This window comes from Pagrus major, chromosome 7 (genome assembly GCF_040436345.1).
Source record: "Pagrus major chromosome 7, Pma_NU_1.0".
In the NCBI taxonomy this organism is placed as follows: Eukaryota; Metazoa; Chordata; class Actinopteri; order Spariformes; family Sparidae; genus Pagrus; species Pagrus major.
In genome coordinates, this window is record NC_133221.1 from 9,307,029 (window position 1) to 9,319,688 (window position 12,660).

General features: G+C 38.8%; 1 protein-coding gene across 3 annotated transcripts in view; it reads left to right on the forward strand.

Annotated features, from left to right (window-relative positions):
* Window positions 1-12,660, forward strand: part of LOC141000435 (metabotropic glutamate receptor 4-like) — a 138,483-nt gene that overhangs the window by 112,780 nt on the left and 13,043 nt on the right. For all 3 annotated transcript variants that reach the window (XM_073471177.1, XM_073471176.1, XM_073471178.1), the window contains 2 exons: window positions 3,219-3,419; window positions 11,867-12,003. In XM_073471177.1, coding sequence (XP_073327278.1) covers window positions 3,219-3,419; window positions 11,867-12,003 — 338 coding nt within the window. The remainder of the gene's footprint in view (window positions 1-3,218; window positions 3,420-11,866; window positions 12,004-12,660) is intronic.

Here is a 12,660-nt window from a genome sequence, read left to right on the forward strand (position 1 = left end):
TGGAATAACTGGCTGTATACTCAAGCTCCTTTAACATTCAGAGCCTTGTCACTGCTGTTAAATTGCCTCTTCTGAGCGAGCAAATACTTGGGGAGCATATAGATTATATCAACTAGACAAACAAAAACTATTCATCTGTGTAAATCCAGCACTTCTAAAAATGAAGTGTTTCTGTTGCGATAAGAAGTGGCTGCTATAGACGTCTTACAAGGTGTGCAAACAAAACATTATTCCAGTTTATCAACATGTTCTTCATCTTCATGTTGTTTTTTTTATCTTATCATGATGCACTGTTTATCTTGTGTTGTGCCTGTCTTGCCACAGACTTGTGTATGAGACAGTGGAAATGCCAAGCCTTTTTGTTGAGTAACACTGGAGTTAGTCCTAATTAAAAGCAATGGTGCAAAGAACTCAAATACTGCCCCCTTGATGACACTAAGCAGATCGTTTAGATTATATATAATTATTGCAAAATGTCAAAGCAAAAAAACAACTCCTCAGTAATTAGGAAACAGCTTGCAAAAGCACAGTGGGGCCAATTTTCACCGGAGCACACCCCTCAGCAAATCAAGCTGATTAAAGTCGCCTTTTTCCACCTTTTCACGTTATGTCTTAAAATCATTCTTTGATGGTACAGGTGAAATGGAGCGCTGCAACACAAATTATCCGATTTCCAAACATTTATTCCCCCTCAAGCTGAGCGGAGTTTAGAGTCAGGGGATTTAATTATTCTCAAAAAGCATCACCCTTCAAAGCACAAGGGAGCAGACTGACATAGACCATCCACTGAACCAATGCAAATGAACCTCTATTACAGGGCGTCAGTCATTTGGTTTGACTTAAATGAGCTCTGAAGACATTGTCACGAAGAATAAAAAAGTGTCAAATGTTATCCGTAACTTCAGCGATCACTTGTCTTCACTGTTTCTGATTAAAAAAATATTTCATTTTCCTAGGGGGGATTCGTTTGCAATGCTCTGCAGTTCAAATCTTTTTACAACTTTGATAAGTGCTTCTCAAATGACTTTTCTGTCACATTCAGGGAAACAACACTGCAATCAGCTAATTTCAGATTGTAAGAATCTAGGTTGTAATCCTCTCACATTCACTGAGAGAGAAGGAAAAGCTGTGTTCCAACGGGATTTAATATAAAAGAAAGTTAAAGCAGTCCACATGTGGAGTGTCTATATTTACCCGTCCCTTCTCACAACAGCTGTACCAGCGCTGGAATCTGTGAGAGAACAGAAGTGAGAGATTGTGAGAGTGTTTATCTCGTTTCTGTTCTGCTAATTCTCTCACAATGTTGATAATTTGAGTTTTAAGAATTAATTCATAAGCACTTCAACTCGCATGGAGGGTGCAGATAACTCTATTCTATTAAAATCTTAAGGAAAGGTTTCCTTCATGTAGGTTTATAATTAAGACATGACAAATACATCATTAATTAAAAAATGTGTACCTCATACCTAATGGTGCTGCAGCGAATGTATAAACACATTCAAAAGCATACAGCTAACTGACTCTGATGTGTCTAAAAAGCCCATTTCGGACATGAAATATGTAACATTACTGAACATATCCATGTGTAATGGCTCATACGTTATGACTTCATTCAGACATCACAGCAATTCTTCCGCTGAGAGCCACAATGCTAGCGCTAGTTACGGGTAAAAATGGTAAAAGAGAAAACATTTGCTGGTTTCAGCTTTTTAAATGAAAGGATTTGCTGCTTATCTTTGTCATTTATGATAGTAAATGAAGAGTCTTCAGAATTTGACTGTTCGAAGATTCTTTCTCTTTTTCGCGACACATGCTTTATGTGTGATTGACAATAGACGGGAAGGTGAGAGCTTGGGCAGATTGTCCACTAGTTAATCGATCTCGGATTGCATTGTTGTCTCGGATAGATAAAAATTTATAAAATGCTTAGATAAGTTGCCACATATACTAGGAAGGCTGTTAATATACTCGAACAGCCTGCCCAAGTAGAGTCTATGTGTGGGAAAAACTGGACAGCATTCAATTCAGACTTGTGATACGAAAAGGTCACTAGATCCATCCTATTAAGACTACCCTCGTGACTTTAGCCTAAAAGTGACCAGGGTGCTCATTTGGACATGTATTTCTACTCTAGCTACTTTAAAAGGTTAAATCTTCATCAGTCTTGGAGTGTCATTTGTATTTGTAGGTTTTGCTGTGGGCCTTTTTTTTACTTAAAGCATTAACAATGCCCTTGTGTCACGCTCTCTGCTCGACCTATCTGGCAGGGTATTGGCTAATAAAATATTTAGCTGCTAATTGAAACCTTGTTTGGCGGTTAACACATTTTCAAAGTATTAGAACAACCCCAGCTATGATTAATATACACCTGTCATATCTAATTACATTAATGCTGAGGAATGATTAGGTCTGTCTTGCTGTGTCTTCCACTCCCCCGCTACCACTCTATCACACTCTGTCCTCTTGATTAATGGATGTGAGGTGGCACATGACTATGTGGGGATCAACACTAAGAGATGATATAAACAAGAGAGCGCTCCAAGGCTCCGAAGAATGTTTCCGATTCCTGCAACTTAAATTGCCTCTATTGCATTCAGGAACCTTTGCTTATGCGTATTTCTACTTATCTTAAGATCTTTACATGTTACCATACAGCATTGCTGTTAGCTTCATTGAAAAAGGAGGGTTAAGCCATACAAGGGTCTAACAGAACAGTCTTGAGTGGGTCCAATTACCGTTTGACGGACGATAATGAGAAAGGCTGCACTTGTGACCATTTTAGCTTTTCTGAGAGGAGATTTTTTGATTGATGTCTTGAAGGCGAAGCATATAATTAGTGGTTAACATGCACAATTCAACACCAGTCTCTAAATAAATGTGGTGGAAAAAAGATGGTTAACAATTGAGTAATCAGGTCCCTTGAAAGGCTATCATTTGCTTGATTTTACACATCCAGCAATCACCCTTTAGGTTCTTACATGTTTGATTGATTGTAGAGCAGCTTTTCTGTTTTGAATGTTGTGTCATTCATATACTTCAGTCTTGATTGGCTGCCATTATTGCAAAGACTCAACCACTGAAACACAGCATGGAGCATATATAAGTAAAACTCTCAGTGATCATATGTATTGCCATATTATTGAAATGACCAGATCAGACCCATATGGGGGTTTATCTCCTGAGTTGTAATTTGTGTGATGTTAATTTTTTTCTTTCAGACCATGAGCGGATCGGGAAAGATTCATCCTACGAACAAGAGGGCAAGGTTCAGTTTGTGATTGACGCCGTTTACGCCATGGCTCACGCTCTACATAACATGCACAAAGATCTGTGTCCTGGAAAAGTCGGCCTCTGCTCCAAGATGGACTCCATCAACGGCACACTGCTGCTCAAGTATATCCGCAATGTCAACTTCACAGGTATGTACTTCACGGGCATCTATTTTTTTGTACATATTAAAAACAACAAGAACATCCACAATGCAGGAAACACACTCACCAACAAGTATCCTTTTTATGGGTTCACCAACATGCTCATGCAGAGGCTCTGTGAGTATACAGTGGTGTCCAATTATCAGGCTACTGAATGTAAATTACTCCCAGCAACTATAAGCGGCAGAGATCCGTGGGAGGGTTGACAATCAGCAGCAGAACAGCGCATTTTATCATCGTTGATGATGCGCAGGATCTGTGCTTTGTGGAAAAACTCGCCTTATCTTGTCAGCATTGAATTGCCCACGCAGAAGATCTCCTGCTAGAGTTGAAAATTGTACAAAAATTAGAGCGGTAAGAGAGTTAACACACAGCACCAGCAAAAAAAAAGGGCAACAACAGCTCCCTTTGGTTGTTATATGCACACTTGAATTATATTTTTTAGTGTTACTGGTCAATCAAGTGTGCAACTATCTTTGGAGATGGAATAGGTATGAGTTAAATACACTAAGGTAGATATGAGCAAGGTCACTTGGATTTGACTCTTGCATTATGTAAGTCACTCTCTATAACAGCATCAGCTAGACACCTAAAATGCAATAGAATTTAATAAAAATGACATTTAGAACGTGTAAAGTTCAGGTTTTAATTTACAGTCTGAACACATGAATGATTCTACAGCAGTAACACTTCAACATAGCAAGTAAGATCCACTAAACGAACTTAACATGCTGGCTGGCGAGGATAAAAAAAAACAATGTATGCAGAACAGGGTCTAACTTAGGTCAGCCTTAGTGGTTATAACAACTAGAGCTAATTATATGTCAGATGAGTAGAGGGTCACAGTGTTCATGCTATCTAGCAGAATGCAAAGCGAGCAGTGTGACACAGACTGAAACCTACTCCCCCCTCACAGATGATTATACACTAATGGATTTACTTCCATGACAATTACAGAGTGGGATGTTTGGGGCAGCCACGCCACAGCAAGTATATGACAGGAATAATCTACAATAGATTCGGAAAAAAATAAAATAACTTCTGGAAGAAGGAAAACACTTGCACCATCGCCTGCAGCTTGACCAAGTGCTCCAAAGAAAATAACTGAAAGTGTTTTCCAGTGGGAAGCAGGAATTCATGCCTTGCACTAGAGGTTCCTAATGGTTAGTCAGGGCCTGACCCTAACTTTTTTAGTGTAAGATAGCATCAATCTAAACCAGGCTCTCCTGATGGAAATTGTTATTGTCAGGGGAATTAAGCAGCTAGTGACTCCAGAGACTGTCCTCACAATAAAAAAATGACAGCCTTTGCCATTTGCTCAAAAATGCGTCACGACTAATGTTTACGTTTACTGGATGATGACCTGTAGTGGCTCTAGGAATTATGAATCTTGTCCTTCAGAAACGAGGTCTGAATTAGCCCAACATAGTCAAATGTGACTTTATACAAATCAAACATGCGTTACTAACGTTACCAATGGCAGTTAATCTTTACGGCTAACATGTATTAAGTTTATAGTTTATTTGAGGTATGTCATGTTATGTGGGATAACGTGCAATGTTCATAATGCACAGTGCAAGGTGCCCATTTAAGTTGTTACTGAAGAATGAGATTAATAGTTTATATTTTTTTTTCGATGTTTAACCTTACAGATTAAATTGTGTTCATTTTGACAGTCAACTATACTTAGTTTAAAGCTGCCATATAATCCATCAATCATCTGTAACTGCTTACCCTGTGCAAGGTCCCGGGGGACTGGAGCCGATGCAAGCTGACAGGTCCCCAGTGCTGACATATAGAAACAAACAGCCATTCACACTGACATTCACACCTGTGGGCAATTTAGAGTCCCCAATTAACCTAACCTGCATGTCTGTGGACTGTGGGAGGAAGCCAGAGTACCAAGAGAGAACCGACACAGACACAGGGAGAACATGCATACTGAACCCAGGGTCTTCTTGCTGTGAGGCAACAGTGCTAATCGCTGCACCATCATGCTGTCCTTTCCATAAAATCATCAGGGAGGGAGTCATTACTGTTCTACCAACAGTTAATATTAGTTTAACTGCCTTTTAACAACCTCGATTAATCAGTGATTCACTTGACCACGATAAGGTTCCCTAACCTTCACCAAATAGCTTCAGTGCCTAAGCCTGATCAAACCTTTACTCTAGCAGTAAGAGATCAGAAAACAGATACATAAGTCATTTTGTAATGGCCTTATGTATATAAACAGTAACAACAAATAACACAGTCCTGCTAATAGGAGCATCAGATCATGAAAAGATCATACTAACTGGGGTAGACAGATTATCGGCCCCGGCAGATTATCGGGCCGATATTTAGCATTTTTCCGATTATCTGTATCAGTGATTTTTCTGTCAGATTGGCTATAAATTAAGTGAATTCAAAATGTGCTACTTAGGCTCTGATGCAGCATCCTCTCACACAATGTCCCGCCTACAACACTATCTGATTGGTAACATGTCACAGTTAATTGCCTATGAACAATAAATAATCTGAATCTGCAAAGTAACTAGTAACCAAAGTTATCAAATAAATACAGTGGTGAGGAAGTATAGTAGCAGAAAATGGAAATTTCTCAAATAAAGTACCTGAAAATTGTACTTAAGAGTTTAGAGTTCTCGAGTAAATGCTACATTCATTTGATCACTGGCTGTTTGAATATTGACACAAAGAGTTTCATTTTTACTGCAAATGCATTTCAGTCCACAATATGGGTTTTCAGTCTTCTTGGTTTCTAATAATCTGTATCAATATCGGGCCAGAAAAAGCATAATTTGCATAATTTCAAGTGCACATCTAAGTGGCTTTGGGAGTGAGGATGGGGAAAGTACTTTTCTTAACTCAGCTCCGTTGAGAGGGAAGGCACACGGTACAACAACAGGATTCAAATTTGTTGCCAGCTTAATTGAGGGGATGTTGGAGAATATGCCCATAACTGATAAAGTGATGATTTGGCATTTGCTTCCTCAGAGTTGGTTTGGTTCATATAGTTATGTGAGAGAGTTTTTAAGTAGAAACAAAGTAGCAGGGGGACAAAGAAACAGGAATATGAATTACACATGGATGGATGTTTTTGTAAATAATACAGTCAATGTAACTGTTATTGTTGGGATGATAAAGGTTAACTTGACGCTTATGTTTGTAGCAGTTAGTTTTCATCCCTAATGGATATTGAAAGGAAACTCTGCAGTGCTCAGCATTGTTTTGAGGTATGCTCCATCTTCAAAGTCAAAACACTGTTTAGCTGTTCCTGAGTGTGCTTATTACTATGTAAGCAGGTCAGTCCTCATTTGTGTATAAGAAAAAAAAATGTTTGGAATTGTATCCTGAAGTCATGTTTGTTTAGTTTTACAGGATACTGTAGATCAATTTCCCTAGCAATAAAGTGATAATCTGAAATAGTGTATGGCAAGCTTTCGTGATAGAATGAATTCTTTATGCATTCCGTTATTCATTGTGTTATACTATTACTGGAAGACTTGTCAGCTCTGATGCCATTGGGCTTACAACAGGGATAGCCAGAAAAATCAATGCTGCACATTACCAGAATACTGCCTTGCTTTTAAGAGTCTTTGGGTGCAGAGACATGGAGTATATAAAAGGTTTGTAGGAAAACGGCGGGAATGTCCATATGATCCCAGAGTATTCTGGGAATTGTCTACAGACATCCATGCTGACTAAAGGAAAGAGGAAACCCAAGCACTATGTAATGCACATGCATTTGATACCTATTGATGCATGGTATTGAGATTGTGATCCCAGTGATGCTTAACAAACATGCTGCAGGTTATATTCAGCCATATAGCTCGAACTCAGTGGTACTTAATGCTATTTTCCTGAGGACATTTTGTTTTACAAAGTAACCGTGCGAGACATAAACCTGATAGTAAAACTGTGTTAAAAGTGTTGTGATTAAAGGTCGGCTGTAACCGGGTCATTTAAAGCCGACTGTTTTAATGAGGTTTGAGTACTAATTTAATTTGTTTGTAAATTAAGGAAGAACTCAGTCACAGGATCATACATTAAATATAGTATACAGGAGAGCAGGGTATTCGATTTGTTTCAGGCCAAGGACCCCTTAGAGAGACAGAGCAGAGACCCCCAACAACACATAGTATGTAAAATTCTGTTGAATATTAAACTGGGCCTACAAAACTGTGTCATGCCATGTATAAACAAGTCGGCAGCAGTTGTAGCATGACTAACATTAGGCATTAGCCTCACCCTCAGCTATCTCTGCTGTAGTTTAGGTTGCAGAATGAGGTGAGGTGCAGAATATGTCAGTCTCTTGCCTGAAAAAATATTTAAAAAACAATCCATTGCGGCTCACAGGAATGTCCATAAACTTGGGATAATAATGATGACTGGCCAATATGTTTCAATATTAGGTTACTTACTTTTACATGGCTTTATCTAATAGAAAGCTGAGCTAACAGGAAATTGGGGGGGCGGGGAGAGCTTGCAGCAAAGGGTTGGATCAGTCGGATTTGAGCCCCAGACCTCTACGGTGAGGACACAGCCTCTGTGCACAGCACACTTGCTCTACCAGCAAAGCTACTGGGTGAATTTCCGGACATATTTTTTGAAAAAATAAAAACTTTCAAAATATTGTCGAGCAATAATTTGGCAGTCTACCTGCAGTAACCCTCCAACTGCAGACCCAGGCGGTGGAGTAATTTACTGAGACATTACTAACAGTAATTAAGCCACATTAAAAAAAAAAGGTTACGCTGTGGATGTGTGGTTACAAAAAGGTCGTCTCTGTTCATACCAATGCCAACTGCTAACTAATAAAGAGTGTATATATTGCTTACTGATGAATCTTGCCTGTCTCGGGATCTAGGAATATTAAGCACTACAGGAAATTTAGAGTGTATGATGCACTTTAAAAGACTAAGTCATTTCTGAGGTCAGTTTCATAAAAGTGGGTGAAACACTGAAGAGATAATCAACCCCAACATTGGCCCTCAACTCTGCCCAATTGAACGACTAATAACCATGTAAGGCTCGGTCTCCATTCAGAGTAGAAATAAATTACGGTTTCTGACAGAGCTGACTCTTGGTATTTTTTAAATAACTGCTTTGCATTTAAGAGGGAAGGGTGGTATTTCCTTTTTTTCAAACAGGGTATTGTTAGGTTCATAGCAAATGCCTTCATCAAAAATAGTAAGTTCACTGAAGCCACCTCTGCTCTTATAAAGTTCAACGGCAGAATCTGTATCGTATTTTGATCAGTTTTTATATAACATTTGTAAAACACATTCCATGTATTGTGGCTCTAGCTAATGGCTTTTAATTGACTGAAATTGCCTTTTTTAAAACTGCAAATGTGACATCCTGAAAATTACTGTTTTGTTTGATTACATTTCAATTCTTAAGGGAGGCAAAGTAAAGCTTTAAATGTGCCTCCCTCAATAAACAAGCCTTAAAATCGTGAAAAAGACACAGCAACTTGGAATGTCAACTAGCAGACACCACTGGGACGATTTAGAGAAATCATGAACCACAAGATGAAAATGCTAATTTCAGGGCTATTGTCACAACTTTAATGAATAACTAATCATGTTTATTTGTATGTTAACTTGAAAATGCTTGTTAGTAATAACACTGTCCTGGAAAAATGTCCTCTGTTGTCTTTACACAGTAAAGTTGTTTTCATTCCTACATGTTCTCACTCCTAAACGACCTAAAAAGGTCCATTGTCAATGACTCCCAAAACAATTTCCACGACAACTCAAAAACTACGACATGTGACCGTTAGAGAGTACCAGCGACAGGTGAACCGGTCCAGAACTTTGTTGTCACATGGTTAAAGTTGCGAAAAAGACACAGGTTTGGTTACTTGGTTAGGTTTAGGCATAAAAACTGTTGTTTCTACTTTTTGGGAAATAAATCTACTTTGTTAGATTCAGGATAAGATCAAGATTTGTGTTAAAGATATGTTACATACATGATGATAGTTAAGTACATTATGTAAGTTAAATGAACTCACAGATGACTTTTGGTTTTGCGTGGGACACGAACAGTGGTCTCCTGATGCAAAGTTCTGTACCTATTTAAAACTACTTGGCAAGGTTTAGGCAACGAATCTACATTTTAGAAGTAGAAGGTGGTAAGATTCTGGATAAGATCGTGGTTTGGGCTAAAGATATGTACGTACATGACCTTTTTTAAATTAAATCATGTAAGTTAAATACTCACTGATTGCTTTTGGTTTCGTACGGGGCACCACTAGCAGTCTCTTGCGTGAAAGCTCGGTGGCTGTTTGCCCCAACCACCAACCCCATCCTCCACCTTGTGTGGACTGTCACTCTTTTACTACGTCACCTAACTTCCTCCGTTGCTCCTCTCATTATTACTACGGCCACTAGAGGTTGTTCCCCAACAGTAAACATAATTATGGGTCGTACTAAGCTGTTTACATGGGCAACCTATCCAGCTGTTTTTCTGGTGTGGGCCGGCTGGTTAACTCAGCTTTCAAATCATTAATTTAGAGTCTTGCATACACACAAACACACAACACAGTTATGAAATTAGTTTGCATATTTAGAGTTAAACAGACAATTTGACCATGACCAGTTCATTTTCAGTACATGTGTGCAAAGCTGCAGCTGATAGCAGTAGATTGTTTTTCCTAGAGTGCATGGCTTTCATTCCTCAGAGTTATCTTGGGTAGTGTTTACTCAAAAATATGACCTGGTTATTAAATAAGCACTTTGCTATTTTTTGCTGGCTGGGCATGAAACTTTCAACGCCTTTTTTGCAAGTTAAGAGGTGAAACTAATCGATTAAGGCAATCAAATTAGTAGAAACATACATCCCCCTCAATTCCCTGTATTGCTGAGATGAGCAAGAAAATGTTCATAATTGCACATGACTGCCTGCTGTTGTCTTTGTTGACATTCCCTCTAGATAATTCAGCAGGATGATAGCAATGCAGTTAAATCCTTTGGGTTTTTGATTATACCTCTGATAAGAGGAAGAAAAAAAGTCTGGTCTCATAGCCTTACTCACCAGTTTCCAACTCTGACTCACAGGTTCAAACAACAATCAACAATCAATACTGTGACCTATTAAAGGGAACAAAACACTCAAATAATAAATAATTCCTTTTATTCTTATGACAGAGGAGAAAGTAGTCAATACTTGCGAAACATGAACAACTTTCTCCTAAACACTGGAAAACCCAGCATGGTGTCTGGGCATGACGAATATCCTTTCTCTGTTGCAGAGAAATGCAGTCAGTGATGTAGCTGTATCTACTGTACACAACATCCAGTATTAACTGTAGGCAATCCTTAAAAAGATCCATCTGCAAGTTAACTATTATACATTTATTTTGCACTTTTCAACCCACACTTCAACATGTTACAGAATTGCTGAGTATAAGAGAAATGCACTAAAAGAGAGAAGGCAAGCTTGGTAGGAGAAAATAGACAGAGATGGGGATGCTAATAATGGTCCTTTCCTCGGAGACAGTCTGTGGTGGGCTCTCATCACTAAATCTGTGAATTCTCGTTCCCTCACACCACAATTTTATAACACGTTGTGAAGCTGGAGAGGGGTCTGTAGGTTGGCTCGGAAACGGGCTGTAGAGAGACCTCAAAGTGGTGATCAAAATCAGTGCTGTCATTCGTTAGCACTCTGAGTGGGGACCTTGTGGATATGGGGCAATAAGCAGAATGAAGGAGTGTGAAATGATATGGGAACATGAACAGACAGCAGCTCTGGCCCTTCTCAAAGGACCAGGACAACATGGCTGTCAACATCTATTTCACTCCCATCATTAACACTATAACAGCAATGGCTTGAGTCCCCCCTTGCAGCCTCATGTAATCTCAGAGCATTATGAGCATAACAAAATGAGTTTTCACTGTATTGTCTAGCACTAGAGTTCAGCTCTTAGTCAAAGCAACATTATGCAAGACAAAAAACTAGGGAGGCAAGTACTATGCTAACACAACCAAACTTCAAGTAAGTGCAACAACACAAGACATAGCGAGCTAGCTAATATTAGTCCAACAGCAAGAAGTCCACCTCAGCATCTGTTTTGTAACTCAAAGTCAGGCTTCCTCCATCAACCCCCTCCTCTGTTTCTTTGCTTGTTATGATGTCCAAAGAGCCTGCTGAGCCTGGTTCTGTTGCTCATTTGTCTGGCTCCGGTTGTGGTGCCCATTCCGGAGCTAGTGGCAGCTACAGTTAGCAGCAGTTAGCGGTTACTTTAGCAACAAGTAAAGCTATCGGCTCATCAGGAAACTTGAGGCAGAGCAGCCGGAGGACGTCAGGGAAAAACCAGAAAACATTTTATCCATAAAATATGGTCCAGTTTAACCGACATGCCGACTGCCTTACAATCTGCCCTTTAATAAACAATAACAACAATAACCTTTTTTTTTTCTCATCCTCAGGAATTGCTGGCACCCCAGTGATCTTCAACGTGAATGGAGATGCACCTGGTCGCTACGAAATCTACCAATACCAGATCACAAACAACACCACAGAATACAAGATCATCGGTCACTGGACAGATCAGCTCCACTTAGACGTAAGAATATTTTAAATATTATTTCAAATATGTGTGGAGGATTGTATGCTTGACTTTTCTCATAATCTGAGCGACAGATTTTTGCGCTGGTCATCGTGCTCGACATCCACGTCAGACTTTAAGAATCAGCCAAAATGACTCATCAGATTTCCCATATTTGGCTGTTTAGCATGTCATTACCAATTCAAATCATTTGGTCTTGACAAGAAAATGCAAATAGCCCATGGCAAAAGAGAAAAATAAAACAATCTGTATCTTCACCAAGTGGAAAGATGGAAAAGTATTAAATATAAATATGAATTAAAAGATAAGTTAAATGGCAGAAGGCTTAAAAAACCCAATGTTTGTGACAATTATTTACAAGAAAATAAGCAATGAACTGCACCCTTCATTAATTAGGATGAGAGTCAACATGATCTCAAAAAGTATTTTGTACCACTGATCTTTCAATCCGTTTATGTGACAATTGCATAAACTCTAACAATAGTACACATAGTATATGTATATATGATAAAAACTATTAGGAAATATTATGCAGCCAGACAGCCATAATAATAATAATAATAATAATAATAATAATAATAATAATAAATCATTTCCTTTGTTTGGTTTTTGAATTTATAATCACAGTAACACAGTAACATTGGCTTCAGGTCA